The following is an 18,286-nucleotide window of genomic DNA, read 5'->3' as shown; positions in this document are numbered from 1 at the left end:
ACCACTCACTCCTCCTCAACAAGCTCTGCTCTCTTGGCCCCTGTGAACCTTCTCTTCCCTGGTTCTCCTCCTACCTCTTTCAGCACACTTTCAGTGTCATATACAACACTATCTCCTCCACTCTGCTTTCTGTTGGGGTACCCCAAGACCCTTCTTCTTCTCCCTCTATACTTCTTCCCTAGACCAGTTGCTAACCACCCATGTCTTCCAATACCACCTCTATGTTGATGACACCCAGATCTATCTCTCGACTCCTCAACTCACCTCCTCAATCTCCTCACATGTCACAAATTTACTGAGTGACATATCAGTATGGGTGTCACAAAACTTCCTCAGACTTAATCTTTCTAAAACTGAGCTTGTAATATTTCTTCCTCCCTGATCCCCTCCCCATTACTTTACCATTTAGATCAATGGCACAACCATTGGTCCCTCCACATATGCTATGGTTCTAGGTGTAATCCTAGACTCTGACGTCTCCATTAGCCCCCACATCCAATCACTGGCTAAATCTTGCCACCTTAACCTCTGCAACATTTCCAGCATTTGCCCCTTCCTGCCTATTGACACCACAAAACAACTTGTTTTTTTCCCACCTTGACTACTGCAACTGCCTCCTCACTGGCCTTTACACAGACTATCCCCCCTTCAGTCTATTTTGAATGCTGCTGCTAAACTAATACACCTCACGAACCAATCCGTGACTGCTGCCCCTCTCTGCCAATCTCTTCACCCTATCATATAAAATTTTAAATATTAACCACAACATGCAAGGCCATCCACAACATCGCCCCCAGCTACATCACCAACCTCATCTGCAGATATCTCCCAAATCATCCTCTCTGCTCCTCCCAAGACCTCCTGCTCTGTAGTTCACCTCCAGGACTTTTCCAGAGCCTCTCACATCCTCTGGAACTCCCTGACCCAGTATCTCCAGTCAGCTTCTACCCTGTCTGCCTTTAGGTGATCCTTGAAAACTCATTTATTCAGGGACACCTACCCCACCTCCACCTAAGAACTGTACTTGAGTCACCTCCATCAGATCATCCCCTGTGGCTATTACCTTTTGTACCACCTCCCCCCCCCCTTTAGATTGTAAGCAGGGCCCCCCTATTCCTTCTGTATTGAACTGTTTGTAATTGTAGTTTCCCGCTTTATTTTGTAAAGCTTTGTGTAAACTGTTGGTGCTATATACAGTTGCAAGAAAAAGTATGTGAACCCCTTGGGATTACGTGGAGTTTTGCATGAATTGGGCATAAAATGTGCTCTGAACATCATCTAAATCACAACAATAGAAGAACACAGTCTGCTGAACATAATACTACACAAACATTAGATGTTACCATGGTTTAATTGCACATAACATGTAAACATTCACAGTGCAGGGAGGAAAAAGTATGTGAACCTTTGGACTTAATAACTGGTTGACCCTCCTTTGGCAGCAATAACCTCAACCAAACGTTTCCTGTAGTTGCAGATCAGACCTGCACAACGATCTGGAGTAATTTTGGACCACTCCTCTTCACAAAACTGTTTCAGTGTAGCAATATTCTTGGGATGTCTGGTGTGAATCGCTCTCTTAAGGTCATTCCACAGCATTTCAATCGGGTTGAGGTCAGGACTCTGACTGGGCCACTCCAGAAGGCGAATTCTGTGTTGTTGCAGCCATTGTTTTGTTGAATTACTTGTATGCTTTGGGTCATTGTCCTGTTGCATCACCCATCCTCTGCGGAGCTTCAGTTGGCGGACAGATGGTCGTACGTTTTCCTGCAAAATGTCTTGATAAACTCTGGAATTCATTTTCCCATCAATGACAACAATCCGTCCAGGCCCTGAGGCAGCAAAGCAGCCCGAAACCATGATGCTCCCTCCGCCATGTTTTACAGTGGGGATGAGGTTTTGATGTTGGTGTGCTGTGCCTTTTTTTCTCCACACATAGTGTTGTGTATTCTTCCCAAACAACTCAATCTTGGTTTCATCTGTCCACAGTATATTTTGCCAGTAGTGCTGTGGAACATCCAGGTTCTCTTTTGCAAACTTCAAACGTGCTGCAATATTCTTTTTGGACAGCAATGGCTTCCTCCGTGGTGTCCTCCCATGTACTCCATTCTTGTTTAATGTTTTCCTTATTGTAGATGTGTTAACAAAAATGTTAGCATGTGCCAGAGATTTCTATAGGTCTTTAGCTGACACTCTGGGATTCTTCTTTACCTCATGCAGCATTCTGCGCTGTGCTCTTGCAGTCATTTTTACAGGACGACCACGCCTAGGGAGAGTAGCAACCGTGCTAAACTTTCTCCATTTGTAGACAATCTGTCTTACTGTGGACACATGAACATCAATGCTTTTGGAGATACTTTTGTAACCCTTTCCAGCTTCATGCAAGTCAACAATTCTTGATCGTAGGTCTTCTGAGAGCTGTTTTCTGCGAGGCATGGTTCACATCAGACAGTGCTTCTTGAAACCAGTAAACGCAAAACAGGTGTGTGTTTTTTAAGGGCAGGACAGCTGTCAGCAACACATCCAGTATCATCATACTGATTGGAGTCAAGGTTGGCTCACTCCTGGCTCCAATTAGCTCTGGGAGGAGTCATTAAGCTAGGGCCTCACATACTTTTTCCTCCCTGCACTGTGAATGTTTACATGTTATGTGCAATTAAACCATGGCAACATCTAATGTTTGTGTAGTATTATGTTCAGCAGACTGTGTTCTTCTATTGTTGTGACTTAGATGACGTTCAGAGCACATTTTATGCCCAATTCATGCAAAACTCCACGTAATCCCAAGGGGTTCACATACTTTTTCTTGCAACTGTAAATCCTGTATAATGGTAATAATTCCCATATGACCCAAAATATTAATAACAATGCAAAAGAATATATGTTACACTTGAATTATTGGAACTTATTGTGTTGTTTGAGATATGAAATATTTATTTTTTTCCCAGCTTTATGGCTAGAGTATATTGTTGAAACTGTTTGCACTGTAAGTACTAGAAACATTTAGGTAGAACTTGGCATTTTATGTTCATTCACATTAAATGCAAGAAAATGGATGTTCTTCTACTTTTAAATTGGCCCTTTAAAATTACACATGTAGAGAAAACATACTGTATTTCTATTCCAGACACTTGAGATTTCTTGGTACTCTGGTAATTATAGACCTGCCAAAACAAAATAAAACTTGTCAAAATACACATTAGTGAAACATTTAATAATGCCTGCCATGTGAATGAACCCGTACTGCTGCACAAGTCAAAGGGCTGTTTAATTGGAAACTGTGTAATGAGCATATGTTATGGGTAGGTTACATCCATCTCTACAGTGGCCTGCGCTAGATCTACTGCTGCAGCACCTGCTGTTATAAATCTGTCTGCACACTTCTGCGCAATACTTGTAAACTGTTCTATTAAAAAATGATTTTATGCAGTTGTACACTTTTCACAATTAAAAATACATTTTAAAAAAATCAAGTACAGGAATTAGTGATCAGCAGCTGAACATGACATTTTCCATATACAGTAGCAAGCTTTCAGCATATATGTCTTTTAAGTGCTGGGTAGGAATTTTTCACACTTTACCCAAGGGCTTTCAAAGTTGATGCTCTAAATTAAAAACTCCATAAATTATTTATAGAAAAATGTGTATAATGTGCTGCCCAAAATTTGTGACTGGAGTGCAGTGAAACATTTAGCTTAAAGCATATTTCCACTTTTGCAGTCAAATTTGAGAAACCCCACTAAATGTTTGTTCCCGTTCACACAACATAAATGAAAAAAAAAATGAAAACAATATATATATTTTTTATCTTTCAGATGTTTCTAAGGAGAACTCTAAGAATTTCTGGACAGTCCCAAGTGTTTTTTTCCTCACACTATCCATCATTAATGCACAGCGAGGAAGGATTTCTAAATGTTAAACCCAAGGCAAAGAAATTATTCCAGACTTTTGCTGCTCTTCCTCAAATCCTTTATTGAATCCTCTTAGAAAAACATCACAGCCATGCGGGAACAATATAAGTTAATGCTTACTTATAAGCCTAGGTTATCAGTAAGCACAAAACACGTTAACTTGTTTTGTTCCTGCACTGACTCTGATGTTTTTATAAGAAGATTCAATAAAGGATTCAAGTAAGTGCAGGAAATTGTGGATTCATTTGTATCTACAGACGAGCTCTGCTAGCACCCTTATTACAAGCTTGGAGCAGGTATCATCTTGATTTCTCAAATGGAGCGGCTTTACACTTCCACTAAATTTTAAACCCTCTGTTAGGACAGACAATGTTCAAATCTAGTTTACAGCTTATAATGAAGAACTGCGAACACAGTACAGTTAGGGTTAAATATGTTAAACACTACTCCACCTCCTAAACATGTTAAAGCAGGCAGAGCACATAGGGATTTATAATCAAATAAAAAACACCTAAAAAAGGTAACCAGCAATTTTTTTTATTTTCTTTTAAGTTATGCTAAGTTATGCATTGGGAACATATAGCTAATATAAAGTAGGGGTTATTTCAATTTGCAAAAGTGGAAATAAATGCTCATTTTTCCAGACCATGCTCCCAATTCCAGTCCCCTCTATACTCTGAATAGAATAAGCCTCTGTGCTACATTTAGGAAGATATGGAGACATGCCAATGGAAGGCAAAACAACAGGTGTGCTTAAATGGTCTAATCCCTGTTAGCACATACTGTGGAACTGTATCTGAACACCACAAACTAAAATGCATTTTTAATATCCACAGCAAACTCAGCCATCCATCCATGCCCCCTTGTATTTCTAGGTGCGGCCATCTTCAGTAATGGCAGTTGATTAATGTAGCATTTACTTCCTGGAGTCCATGTGCTCTTCATTCAGGTATGCAGCAGAAAGGTGTGCTTAGCTAAGACAGCCCCTCCTCCCCCTCTATATGAAAGAAGGGCCACCAAGACATGATGTATGGTGCATGATTTTGGCCTAGGCCAGAAACCAAGAAGCAACTGAAGAAAATGTAATAAAAAGGTTAAAACAAGTAAATATAATATACTGTCTCTGCTCTACAGTATTTGGTAAGGCTGGCAGCATAAAGATTAAAAATAGTTAAAGCTGATTGAACTGATTGTGAGAGTTTAGTTCTGTGTTAATTTATCCTGTGCTTGCCTTCCAAGCCAGTTATTTGCCAAGAGCGACGAAAATACCTGGTATTTTCAGGTACAGAGGAGCATGTGACAGTGTCTAACACTGTCACATGTGGGCAGTCTTTAGCCTTGTGTAAGCTTCAACTAGAGGCAGATTAGAAGAGTAGGGAGGCTAAGGAATGGTGATTATCTGCTACTGGAGAGGAGCTAATTAAAGCAAATATGTTGTTCTGTCCTGCATGGCCAAAGCACAGGTTTGTTTTAAAATATGCATTTTCAAGTTGAAGTTTTTATTATTTGACAGAGCAGTCTGCCAGGAATGTGTTCATTTATCACGACAATATTAATCTAGGATCAAAAAATAGACAAAAAATTCCAAAAAATGATATATGTGATACAAATGAACATTGAAAACCATTAGTTACGGTATTTGAGCAAATGTATTTCTATCAACAGACTACAGGTTTTTCAACCTAAGGGCATTACCTCAATAAGATGAGACTGCAGTTCCTACGTTTTCTTTCTCTAGTGTGCTCAAAGTCAGATAAGAGTTTTTTGATACACATCCTCGTGAATTTACTTCAGCAACTAGAATCGCTTGGCTCCATTTGCAGCCTGTTAGCATCTATGGCAAATGTCCAGCTATTTCTTCCAAATGGTTTTTTGTTACATTCTGTAACTTAAGGGTTCATTAGGGGTAACAAGAACAGAAGAGAAACAGAAAAGTGGGTTGAATTCTAACCAAATGATTATACAAAAACAGACAAAGAGGGCTTTAAAAAATATGCTTAAAACTGGAAGACATTTAACACCCCGAGTCAATTATCTGAAAGATGCGATAGCGAGCAGTAAAGAATTTAGAGACGGACTTGTCTATGTTACAGTCTGTCCACCATGGAGAATCTCGCCAAAATCTAGAAAGACAAAATAAGCTAAAGTGAATAATTTGATACAAAATACAACTCGCCTGTGCTTGGATCTTTTGTCAATTTGTAATCTTTAAATTTTTTTAATAAATTAGGAGTTACAGTGTTAAATCCAAGCAACTGAGAGGATTCAGACCAAACATTGATATGGAAAGAGGTCACATTTAAAATAAGCTGTGACTGAATATACTGCTCTTGACTAATCCTATAATTTGAATAAGAATAAGTACCAGTAGCCCACATAAAGCTGTAGCTGGCCTTAAAGTATCTTGTTTTTGACCCACATTCTTCCCTACTCTGCACATTCAGTAAGAAGGTGGTCTTGACTTGCCCCAAAGCACTCCATCAGATTTTGTGTAGATATGTGCAGAGCACATAAGAGCATAAGTCTGAGAAACTGAGGGTGTCGCTCACAGGGTAAGGCTTTCAGGGGATCCCAGGCTGCACAGATCATTTAAGGGCCAATTATTGGTACATAAAAGTATTTTATGGTGACAGTTCACTTTACATTGCTAGTAAAAGCTAATTATAACTATCCTAAAAATCCCCCCTACTCCTACCTTACTTGCATAACCTGTATAAAAAAGACCTATGTATTTTCCTATTTTAATCTGGCCTGTTCCTATGGTGTGACTCAGCCGCTCCAGCTCCCCTCTGTAAAGGACTGCTTGACAATGGCTGTGACTTCACTTATAGGCTTTCATGGCCCATCTGTTGTCGGTGATCCCGACTCTCTCCTGTAGCAGCCAATCCTGACACAGGAGAGCCAGAGCTCCTGAACCACATGACTGGATTAAAAAAGGTAAATATACAGATATACTTACACATACTTATAATTGGAAAGCATTCTCTTCCACTTTAACTTCACCCATTATTATTATTATTATTATATAGGATTTATATAGCACCAACAGTTTGCGCAGCACTTTACAACATAAGGGCAGACAGTACAATTACAATACAATTTAATAAAGGAGGAATCAGAGGACCCTGCTTGTTAGAGCTTACAATCTAAAAAGGAGGGTCAAGAGATACAATAAGTAATAACTGTGGGAGATGGGCTGATGAAGAAGATACAGGTATAGTTGTTAGGTAGGGGCAGGATAGGCCTCTCTGAAGAGATGAGTTTTCAGTGATCATCTAAACGTGGACAGAGTAGGAGATAGTTGGACACATTGGGGTAGGGAGTTCTAGAGAATGAGAGAGGCTCTGGAGAAGTCCTGGAGCTGAGCATGGGAGGAGGTGACAAGGTAGCTAGAGAGCAGGAGGTATTGGGAGGAACAAAGAGAATGATTTGGTTGGTATTTTGATACAAGGTTAGTGATGTAGCTGGTGGCTTAGTTATGGATGTCTTTGTAAGTTGTTGTAAGTATCTTGAATTTAATGAATTGGGCAATGGAGGGATTGGCAGAGAGGGGTGGTAAACACTGAACATTTGGTAAGATAGATGAGCCTGGCAACAGCATTCATGATGGACTGAACGGGGGATAGAATATGTAAAGGTAAGCCAGTGAGGAGGCAGTTGCAGTAGTCAAGGCAGGAGATGAGTAGGGAGTGAGTTAGAAGCTTTGTGGTGTAATTTTTTAGGAAGGGGCATATCTTAGACATGTTGCAAAGGTTTAGGCAGCAAGCTTTGGGCAGTCATTGCATATGGGGCTAAAAGGATAGTTCAGAGTCCAAGATTACACCTAGAACCTTGGCTTGCAGGGACGAGTTGATAGTTGAGCTGTTGATTTTGATGGAGAAGTCAGGTAAAGGGGCACATGGGGGAGGAAATATTTCGAGCTCTTGGATAGATTGATATTCAGAAAGTGGTGTGACATCCAGACTGCTTTGTCTATTAGTAGATCAGTGATGCGTGTGGAGACTAGTGGAGTGAGCTGAGGAGTAGAGAGTTAGATCTGGGTATCATCAGCATAGATATGGTATTGAAAGCCATGGGAGGCAATCAATTGACCTAGGGAGGAGGTGTAGATTGAGAATAGGAAAAGTCAAAGAACAGAACCTTGGGGAACCCCAACGAATAAAGGAGGAGGAGGAGAAGAGGAAGTAGAATTGTAAGTGACACTGAAGGTGAGGTGGGATAGGTAGGATGAGAACCAACGTGCGATCACAAAGACCAGAGGAATATAGTTTTTTCAGGAGGAGGGCGTGGTCCACCAGAAATATTTTTCAATCTTTATTGATGAAAATAGATCCCTGCTTTACACCATGGTGTGTAATTATACAAATGAGGCATTAGGCCTTCCTTCATAGTAAGTAAATCTGTTAAAATGTAATGCTGCAGACAGAGAGCCGTTTGATCTGACACACCTGTTTTCCCTTGCAGCAATACTGAAGGTCTAATTCAAACAAGATTTTTCTCTCTAATTTTATCAGACAACATAGCAGTTAGTTTAATTTGTAAATATCTACCACTTATGTTAAAGTAAGTAGTAAGTATATGCGCTGTGGTTGTCAGTTTGTAATCTGCACACAAACAAGGTGCTCAGATAAGTCAGTGGCAGATCACCAACTGTTCTGGAGATCAAGACTGTGCATAAGCCCATAACATCAGTCCAAAAACTTGGGAACACAGCCATTATGGGGTTATTCTATTTATTGTACCATCACAGATCCAAAGTCAGTTAAACTGCCACAAATATTGTGTACCGTGGAGCCAAATTTAATCTGAATATTATGATTTCAGTGTACAATTGGTCACATACTCAAATCATCTGATCAATAATTTTGAGATTGTAAAATAAAGTGGGATACAAAGTACTTGTAATAAAGTGGGATACAAAGTAAAATATGTGCAATTTTAAATGTGCTATAAAGATTCTGCCCACCTTCTAAATATTATTAATTGCTCTTGATGTGGACTAGATGAAGTTTCCATTGCCCGGCTTGCCCAGAGCCAGAGTGGTGTTTCAAGACTCTGGTGCTCCTATTGCAATCACGTGCTCTGTATTATCCCAACATATATATTTTATTTTGCACATTTAACATAGAGAGTTTATGAAGAGTTTATAAAGTTACTGTAAAAAAGAGAAACAATCTGTTTCAATAGAACATTCAAAGGTAATCTCACCTTTAGGTACTAGAATGTACCCATCAATATGTAGCACATTAATATCAATACAATAAAAGGAAAGAAACTAAAGGAATTTAGGCAACTATCTCATATTATCTCAAATGTCCTTGAATTAGAAATTACCTTTGTGTAAAACTGAGAAAAAAAGGAAGTAAAGTTTAAAATATATTTTTGAGCCATTGAGGACTGTGTCTCACTTTTATGTACACATGATAAGTATTTCTACTTACCATTGGAACCACCAGTGACCATATTGAAACAAATCAAGTAAAAAACAAAAATGGTGACCAATGCACCATCTGTGTTTTGATGAGCTAAAAATGTGTGTTTGGGTGTGATAAATATGAATCTGTCTAAAAGATAAACACTTTTAGTGACCCAAGATTCTCAAAGAGGAACCACGTTCTGATTCTGATGGGGTTTTTTTTTGGCCATACCATCCAAGTTCAGAGAAAAGTCAGCAGTTCATTTGATAGTTATATATGAACTTCATGTGTAGGGATATATAAAAAAAACTGCATTTACTGTACCTAAAAATACTGTGCTATTAAAAATATATTAAGGGCCTGTGTCTACAGACCTCTGTTCAGTTCAAAAGGGTTTCTTATTCCCTTATTATGGGCATACAAAATCTGCTTGAAGCATGTCAAAAGCAGGTCAAAAGGAGGTCAACTGCAGGTCACATGCACTTCTCAATGAGTCTTGAATGATCTCAGTAGCATCTTAAACTGATGTCAAACTGATTCCATTGACAGAAGCCTAAAGCTACTTGACACAGGCCCTTACAGGTGTCTTCTCTAAATTTCAACATTATTCCTCATTACAATTTCTCATTAACAAAGAGATATTGGCTTTCTAAGTGGTGTGGTTTTATATGTGTGGCATTTGTGCTGTTAAAACAAACACTGTTTGCCCATTAATAAGAGTCATATTTGCTTTACTACAGGTAAACAATCTGATATTTTCACTTCCAGTAATTTTAGAACATGGAGCCATTAAAATATACCAAAGTGGACTTTCAACTGCTGTGGAAACCGATTTTGGCCTACTAGTGATGTATGATGGAGAACACTATGCTTCCATATCAGTACCTGGCACATACATCAACTCTACTTGTGGAATGTGTGGCAACTACAACAAGAATCCTGAGGATGACACCCTCCGCTCAGATGGAAGACCAGCTATATCTGTCATAGATCTAGGAGATAGCTGGAGGGTGTATCATCCAGACTGGAAGTGTTCCTCTGGGTGTGTAGATAACTGCAGTATATGTGATTCAGCAATGGAGTCACTTTATTTTACCTCAGAATACTGTGGGTTTATTAACCTCACAGGGAGCCCACTGTGGGAATGTGGCACTGTAGTGGATCCCACTGCCTTTGTCCACAGCTGTGTATATGACCTTTGTGGTTCTCGAGACAATGGCACTAGCCTTTGCCAAGCAATCCAGGCTTATGCACTTGTTTGTCAAGCACTCGGGATTACTGTTGGTGACTGGAGAACACAGACTGGATGTGGTGAGTAAATATACATACCTTAAATTGATATATATTATTTATTATGACTATGTTTAAATACAAGGTAGAATGGCATTCTTAGGGTCCATGAACACTGGGCTTAAAAAAACACCAGACCCTGGCTAAAAAAAAAATGCTCATATAGAATGTTTTTGTACATGCTTTTAGGAGAGTTTAGGTGTGTTTAGCTTTTTTTTTTCTGCCAGAAACGTCCTCTCAAAAACACAATCCTTCAGGTTTTTTTTCTGCCTGTAAACACTGAACGTCAAATATACCTCTAAACATCCTACTGTGCATAGACACAGGATGACATTGAACTGTTTCTACAGGCAAAATGCAAAACTCCTGTAGAAGCTGCATTTTTAAGCCAATTGTGCATTGGCCCTGAATGTAATTAGCAATAAAGATCTGCACACCACTTTTTCCACTAAGCAACCAACAATAGATTAATATTAACGGTGCGTAAACCCGTCCACAGTGTATCAATCTGCTAGTACAATAGTTTTAAGTACATGACTAAGCACACCACATAACAAAAATGCTTCAGCAGTAAGTTGTATTCGGGATATACTGTATTTATACAATTATACAATAGGTATAGATATTTAAGTATGTCATATAATATCAAGCATAATACAGCATATGTTCTCACTCCACTGTTAATTCCAACCAACAAAAATACATGCATGTACATAGATACAGTCAGCACCACCTAGGCTGAATAGCATCTGATGTTCAGAAATACATACAGCAACTGAGTAACCAAAATGGAGTAATGAGAAGGATAGCTGAGCCAGACGCTGGTGAAAAAAGAGAGGAGTAAGAAACCATTTCTAAGAATTGTAAGACTCCCTTTCTCAAGAACTAACCAGCTGAGCACATGTTCCATATACACAATGGCTATAACCACCAGCTACACCTCCTGACCAGCCATGTGTGAAATCATTTCTGGTTCCTGTTTCTGGGAGTTACATAACTTTTTGGTTCCACCTTGCTCCCAAGATTGCCAACCATGGCATGGCTGAACCATGTGCCAACCAGCTTCAGATAAGGCATGACCTAGGCATCACCTAGGCATTTAACCTAGCTTGACTAAATACAACAAAAATAAAAAGATGCATGTAGTGTGGTACAATTAAAGCTTAGCAAGAACTGGGAAGTTGGAACCAGACCAGATGAAATAAACATTGTAAAGTCACATGCTTCATTCATAACTTGTGGGTATAGTGTGTCTAGTGTATAAATCCAATGTAATTCCCTCTGGAGTATAAGCCTGGCCAGCCAGCCCCCCCACAATGGATACTGACTTCCTCAATAATAGTGAACTGTAATTGTGAACTGTTGTGATTTGCATTCCAGAAATAGCATGCTGCTGGTGAGGAAGGGTCATCCTTCCTCACCTCCCTTTTGTATTCACTGAATCTGACTCAAATCTCACATGAGGTTTGTCCAACATATGCCTGTCCACAGGGACACTTGAAAAAAATATATCAGATTTCTGGAAGAGCAGTTCATGAACTTTTTTCCTGTCCTCAGGTGTGTAAGCATGGCATTCTGAAACCTGAATGGTGGTTTATCATAACTTTTAAAGCTAATCTATAACACTTAGACAAGTCCCCCTAAAAGGTGCTGTAAGCTTCCATTCTAAATACGGTAAGATGGTGGTGATGGTGAATTAGTAAACTAACATAAAGTGGTTATAACGTTACCTGAAAACAAAATTTCTGCATCACTTACTCTGTGAAGTGGCATGGAAATGGTTTTTCTGCTACTTACCCTCCAGCCATGTTGTTTACATAATCTTGGTGGCCATAGGCATTATATGATCCTTGGATATGCAGGCATATTCCAACCATTAGGTTTTTTTTTACAGTATACTGGCATAAACATGTTACATGAATGCTCAGGTTGTCTAAGCACTTATGTTCATAGTTTTAACTTTACAAGTAGAAACTAGGAGTGGTCAGTACAATTTTTGCTCCAGGGGAACAATATATATCAGAGAAGGTCAAACATGTCCAGTCTTTTCTCCTGCCCATAGGATGGTTAACTGTTGTTGCCTTTTCTGTCACTCATTCTGGCTCAAAATAGGTTTATTTAATAACCCCCATCTCATATCTGTGGCAAGATAAAATCAGTTCTGTTATAGCAACTCTCATAAGGCCAAAATTAATAATCTTAAATGATTAATTTGTAGGAACACTGCAGAGAATGGTATTTCAGGCTGGAGTGAACACCTTTCTAACTTTCCATATCTAACAGAAGTCCACTTTGATTTAACTTTTTAATGTTCAATTTGAGAACGTACTGTGTGTGTGTATATATATATATATATATATATATATATATATATAAAATATCTTGCATTGTTAAAGTTGGAAAGATGTGTTGTTCACTCTTTTTTAGAATAATGAGTTTGTTCATGCCTTGCTCTGGGCTAAAACTGTATAGATTTGTTAATGGCTGATTTGAATGAATCTGTATTTGCATACAACCCATATATTATGCTGTGTAACTTTTAAGTAGACCAGAAACCAAATAAAATTGATACCCTTTGAATGGCCAAATCTGTTTTCCAAGCTGAGGGCAGGTGCTGGTCGGGTTGAATATTTGTTCATCAGACACTCCAAGAACTCCTGTACGTACACTGCCTTGCATAAGGTGAACTCCCTTTAGTAAAAATTGGCTTTAGCTTAGTCTCCTATTCATGGGGGAGCCCCCTCTAAAATGATTAGCCCAGGGGCAGACTGACAACTAATGGGGCCCCGGGCAATAGGGTATCATGGTGTCCTTGCCCAAACTCAAAAAAGCCTATGAAAAAGGTATCAGGGGCATCTCATGGGGCTCCCTACTGACCCCGGTCCCTCGGCCAGTGCCCGAGTTTCCAAATGGTCAGTCCGCCCCTGGATTAGCCCATTATTGGCCTAATCATAGAGTCCTGGGGGCCTAGAGACTTAGAGGGGATTCTTCCATGGGCAGGAGACCTCCTGAAGCCATTTTATGTTATTAGGAGTTCACCGTATGCCAAGACAATGTGCAACATTGGCATTATTTTTGTTGTGTACGTTTTAAGTTTGTTCTCAGATAACACCAGGTAAACAAAAACTGAATGTACTTGACCTGTTTTATGCAAAGAGATAAGATGCTTTTGTACACTGTTTCATTGTGTATATAGAAATGGTTGGCTGTGACAGGGAATACACTAAAGTTGGCTATAGATGGGTCATATTTTTTTGTTCAGCCAGTGGGCTGAATGAAAAATACAAAAGGATTCCTCCATCCACACAAGTGAGGCCCCCTAGGACATTGTATTCTGACAGTGGTACTCTCCACTGTCAGAGTATACTAATCAGCGGTTGTAGGTGCTGACCAAAAAAAGGTTTCCAACATTCCTATTTCAGAAGTCGATCTACCAATCAACTTCTGTTGATAAGGGACGCCAACACCTGGATCGAAATTCGGCCAGTCCCTGCTAAACCAAACAAACTTTGAATTGTCAGTGGCAGCTTTAAAATAAACAGTGTACTTTAAAATCTAAATGGGATGCTTTACTCAAGTTTGAGAGGAAACAGAAAATGTAGTTACTTTTGATTGCATATGATTTTTTGTAGCATCAAATCAAATCCTGTGACTAACAAATCTCATAGCTCATATGGCGATATTTTTATAACATTAACATTGTTCTATGCTCTGCTATGTTCCTTAATGTCCATTAGTATTTGAGATGAAAGAAGAGCAAGTGTATGTAAACAGGAAGCGATTGAAGGAGTTTACAATAGATAATCATCTCGGAGTTGCAAAAAGAATGAAAAAAAATTAAAAAAACAAACATGGTAAATGTTTATTATATTCAGTGCTTTTGTAATGTACCTGGTGGTAGAACCTGAAGTGCAGAGGAGGGCCTCCCTTGTAGCTCTGGCTCAGGGTCCCTGGTAGAGTAACAAGGAGTAACAGAGCACAGAGCTGCACGAGTGCCTGATAGGACTTCTGTGGATGGATGTTGACGTACAGCAGGAATGCAGGAGCAGCTGGTGGATGGCACACTGGTAGAGTAAGCAGGATGGCTTGGCAGATGACAATCAGGCAGAAGTGCAGGAGCAGGATATTGGCAAGGATATGTCGGTTCAGGTGCAGGATCAGAGTAAAGCAAGGTCAGGCGGTCCGGGTCAGCAACCAGCAGGCAGAGTAAGCAGAAATGGCAGGCAGAAGAATAGTCAAAGGGCAGGCCAGGGGTCGGTAAAGGCAGCATTCTATCAGGGTCAATAACAGATTACATCAGCAACAGAATGACAGGTAACAGGATGCATGGGTGCTCAGAAGTATAAGACCAAACAGCACTAATGCAAGGCACTAGCCCAGCTTAAATAGCCCGCCTTGCGCCAATGTGCCGTTGTGCACCTGTGTGCGTGATTGCGCACACACATTTGCCAATTGGCCATGAGCTGGGCTAACGGGTTCTGCGCCCATGCATAGATGGGCGCATTCCCTGACAGCTTTAGAATACTAATTACTATCCATTTAGGGTTTTTATCTATTATAACCCAGGCATTCAGTACTGTAAGACAAGAGTGGTCAGTACATAGCCTCCTGCTGCCTGCTGTTTTTCTATGCAGACTGTAATCTGTCATCTGTCCCTACAATTTGTAAAAGGTAATTTTTATTTTTAGATGGTACTCGGTGTAGGACAAAAGATTAAACAGGTTGTGTTAAACAGCCACAACAGGGCTTCCTATTACACCAGTCAACTACAATAGGCATATTCACTGGCTTCCAGATGGCATGAAATACCAGTAGCTTTCCCGGTTACATTCCCACATATGTACCTTTGAAACGTTCACTGGAATCTGTATTCACTGGAAAATCAACAATGAAATATAAGAATATAAGAAAAATAAGGTACTAACATAGAATCCCTTTTAACCAGCATGTTAATAACAACGATAAAGGGAAACAACCAAATGTTTAACACAATTCCTAATGTTCTAATAGGAAACAATCTATGAAAACCTAAGATTGTATTTGATACAAAAAATGTTGTTGTATATAAAACAACACATAAAACAGTGCACTGCACTTACAAAATTGTATTGCAAAAAATCCAACAAAGTCACCTCACAAAATAGGTCCATCAACATCTATGCTGTAAAGATTATGATGTTAAAATCCCAGCTGTATAGTTACCATTATATACTTCATTGGGGTTCAGATCCGGCACTCCAAATTCATTAATGTTCGGTGAACCCATCCTGAACTGAACCCAGGTACATTCGACTTATCACAATTAGGGACTAAGTTGATGGTTAGAAATTGCAAGAGAAGAGCAGCCAGTGCACGAAAATAACATTTACCCAGGAGTTCCCCAGCGTTTTTCTGCGTCAACTCAGTACTGTATAAGATCTTAAAGTAGAACTATAGTCAAAACGTTTTCTTCCATTTTCGATAGAGCAAGGGAGGGTTAAAACCCCTATCAGATTTTTTTGCCCTTTGTCTCTCATTGCTGTTATTTCACTTCACTTCCTGTACCATAGTCAAATAGGAAGTGAGAGGAAATCCCTGCAAATTAGGGGAATTCCTTGGGGACCCCCAGGTCACCAGAACTAGTGTCCATACTGGAGGATTTCCTCTCTATAACTTTTCTGGGGACAACCCAACAATTTGGGTTTAACTTTCACTTTTGAAGTTAATGGTAAACATGACAAATAGAGAGGGTGAATCTCCTTAACAAGGGCACAGACAGCAATAAAAACAGACAGGCGTTCTAATCCCTCTACACTCTATCCAAAATTAAAAAATGGTTTGCCTTTAGTTATACTTAAGGCTTTGATGTAAATTATAAACCATTCAACCCAAAACTCCTAGTCAAAGCAAGTGCCGAACATTGTGGGTTATATGATTAAAAAATATATATTTATATTTGTTAGTGATCTTATGCACAATTACTTTAGATCCTTAACTCAATCTTCTTTAAAGGTGACTTGTTATGCAAAACTACAAACCTCAAATGACTTTTTTAGGTTAGGAAGAACTCTGGGAATTTTTAGCCTTGGGAAGACCATGTTAAGCTGGCCATGCAGTTAGCCTTTTGTATGAAAATGTTTTTCAAAAAACATTCATTCTATTTTCTAATGACTAATGGTGACACATTAGCGATCATTTTTCTTGTTTCATATCTGAATGAGTGAAAGTTTTCTGCTAGGAAATGTTTTATCTGAAATTAAAACTTTTGTCCTTCTTTTAAAGAATTATGTATGATATACGAATGTATGAAAGAACAATAACAACAAAGGTTTTTGTATTGTATATGCAAAATTGGATGTATAAGTAGATTTTGTATATAAATATACTAAATTCAACATACTTACACATTTAAACAAAGTTTTGAAATTATTATTTCATTGATTTCAGAAGCAGTAGAAGAAACCTGTTTAATCTCTTCCTCTCGCTGCTTGATTACCAGACAGCCTAATCCCAAAGACTTGTCTCCTATCTTCTACAATGGAGACTTCAGAGCATCAGGGTTAATGATACAGTATTAGATCTGTGGTATCTGTACATGTGCACTTATTTTTTTTTATATTTTTTGCATTAACAACCTCCCACATTCTTAAAACATCTACACCTTACAAGAAGGCAACAAATCAGCTACAGAAAAGAAAAGCAAAGCAAAATAAAACATCTATATTGTAGTATTGACTAAGGCTAGATTCAGACCTAAGTGGCTATGCAAGCTGCTTTTGCACAGGCACAGCAGTCCATTAATATGTATGGGCTGCTCTGCCTGCATTTCATGCAGGAAAAGGGTTCCTGCATCTTTTTTAAAAGGCAGCTGCAGGGAAATCGCATGGTGCTTTTGCACTATGTGATTTCCCACAATCCAAATCATGCTGCATTTTTAGATGTGTGGGGGTGCCATTACGAATGGATGGAAGAGCAGGGGTGGGTAGTTGGGAGTGTGGAAACAGGTGCGATTTACATGCTGTCCCGCACTTGCAACCACCCGCACAAGTGTGAAGCTAGCTTAAAATCACATCTAAGCATGCTCTAATAAAAACATAGTTTTGGAATTTATTTAGCCTTTTACCGGTTCTTATGTTCTAATTAAATTTTTATTAATAACTTGGTCTGTGAAGCATTGGGATTAACTGATTATATGGAGTGAATTTAAACTACTGTGTAAAGTATTGGATTTACAATCTTTTGAGATACACATACAGTATACATTCTGATTATCAGCCACAGATGTTATGTCATCCTTTATATGTTTCTCTTAAAATATGATCCTTCTGGAGCATCGATATTTCCATGGTACTGTTTATGTGTCTATATACAGCACTATATCGTAACTATATCCAGCTACAAGCCATTCTTTGCCCTAGTGCTGATGTATGAAAAGTATGCTGGTTAGATGATTTCTTACTGTCTGTAGCAGTCAGTTGCAATCCTTGTTTTATTCTGAGATCTGCATTGCAGAAAAGACAGCTAGAAGTTGATTGATTGCAATGAGAACACATTTTCTTCTTATTTCACACTTTTCATACATCAATTTGTTTGTGTCTTGAAGAGAAAAATTATAGATATTTATGATGCCATATGTGGTGTAATAGAGGTGTAGGTGGGACAGAACACACACGGAGAGCAGTGGGAGAC

General features: G+C 39.0%; 1 protein-coding gene across 1 annotated transcript in view; it reads left to right on the top strand.

The window, feature by feature from the left end:
* Window positions 1-18,286, top strand: part of TECTA (tectorin alpha) — a 193,102-nt gene that overhangs the window by 78,870 nt on the left and 95,946 nt on the right. The window contains exon 7 of the mRNA XM_089678642.1: window positions 10,069-10,639. Coding sequence (XP_089534768.1) covers window positions 10,069-10,639 — 571 coding nt within the window. The remainder of the gene's footprint in view (window positions 1-10,068; window positions 10,640-18,286) is intronic.

This window comes from Staurois parvus, unplaced genomic scaffold (genome assembly GCF_062004578.1).
Source record: "Staurois parvus isolate SC_StPar_1 unplaced genomic scaffold, SC_StPar_1.0 ptg000207l, whole genome shotgun sequence".
Classification (NCBI taxonomy): domain Eukaryota; kingdom Metazoa; phylum Chordata; class Amphibia; order Anura; family Ranidae; genus Staurois; species Staurois parvus.
Note: the sequence above shows the minus strand (reverse complement) of the source record. Positions and strands in the feature narration are given on the sequence as shown.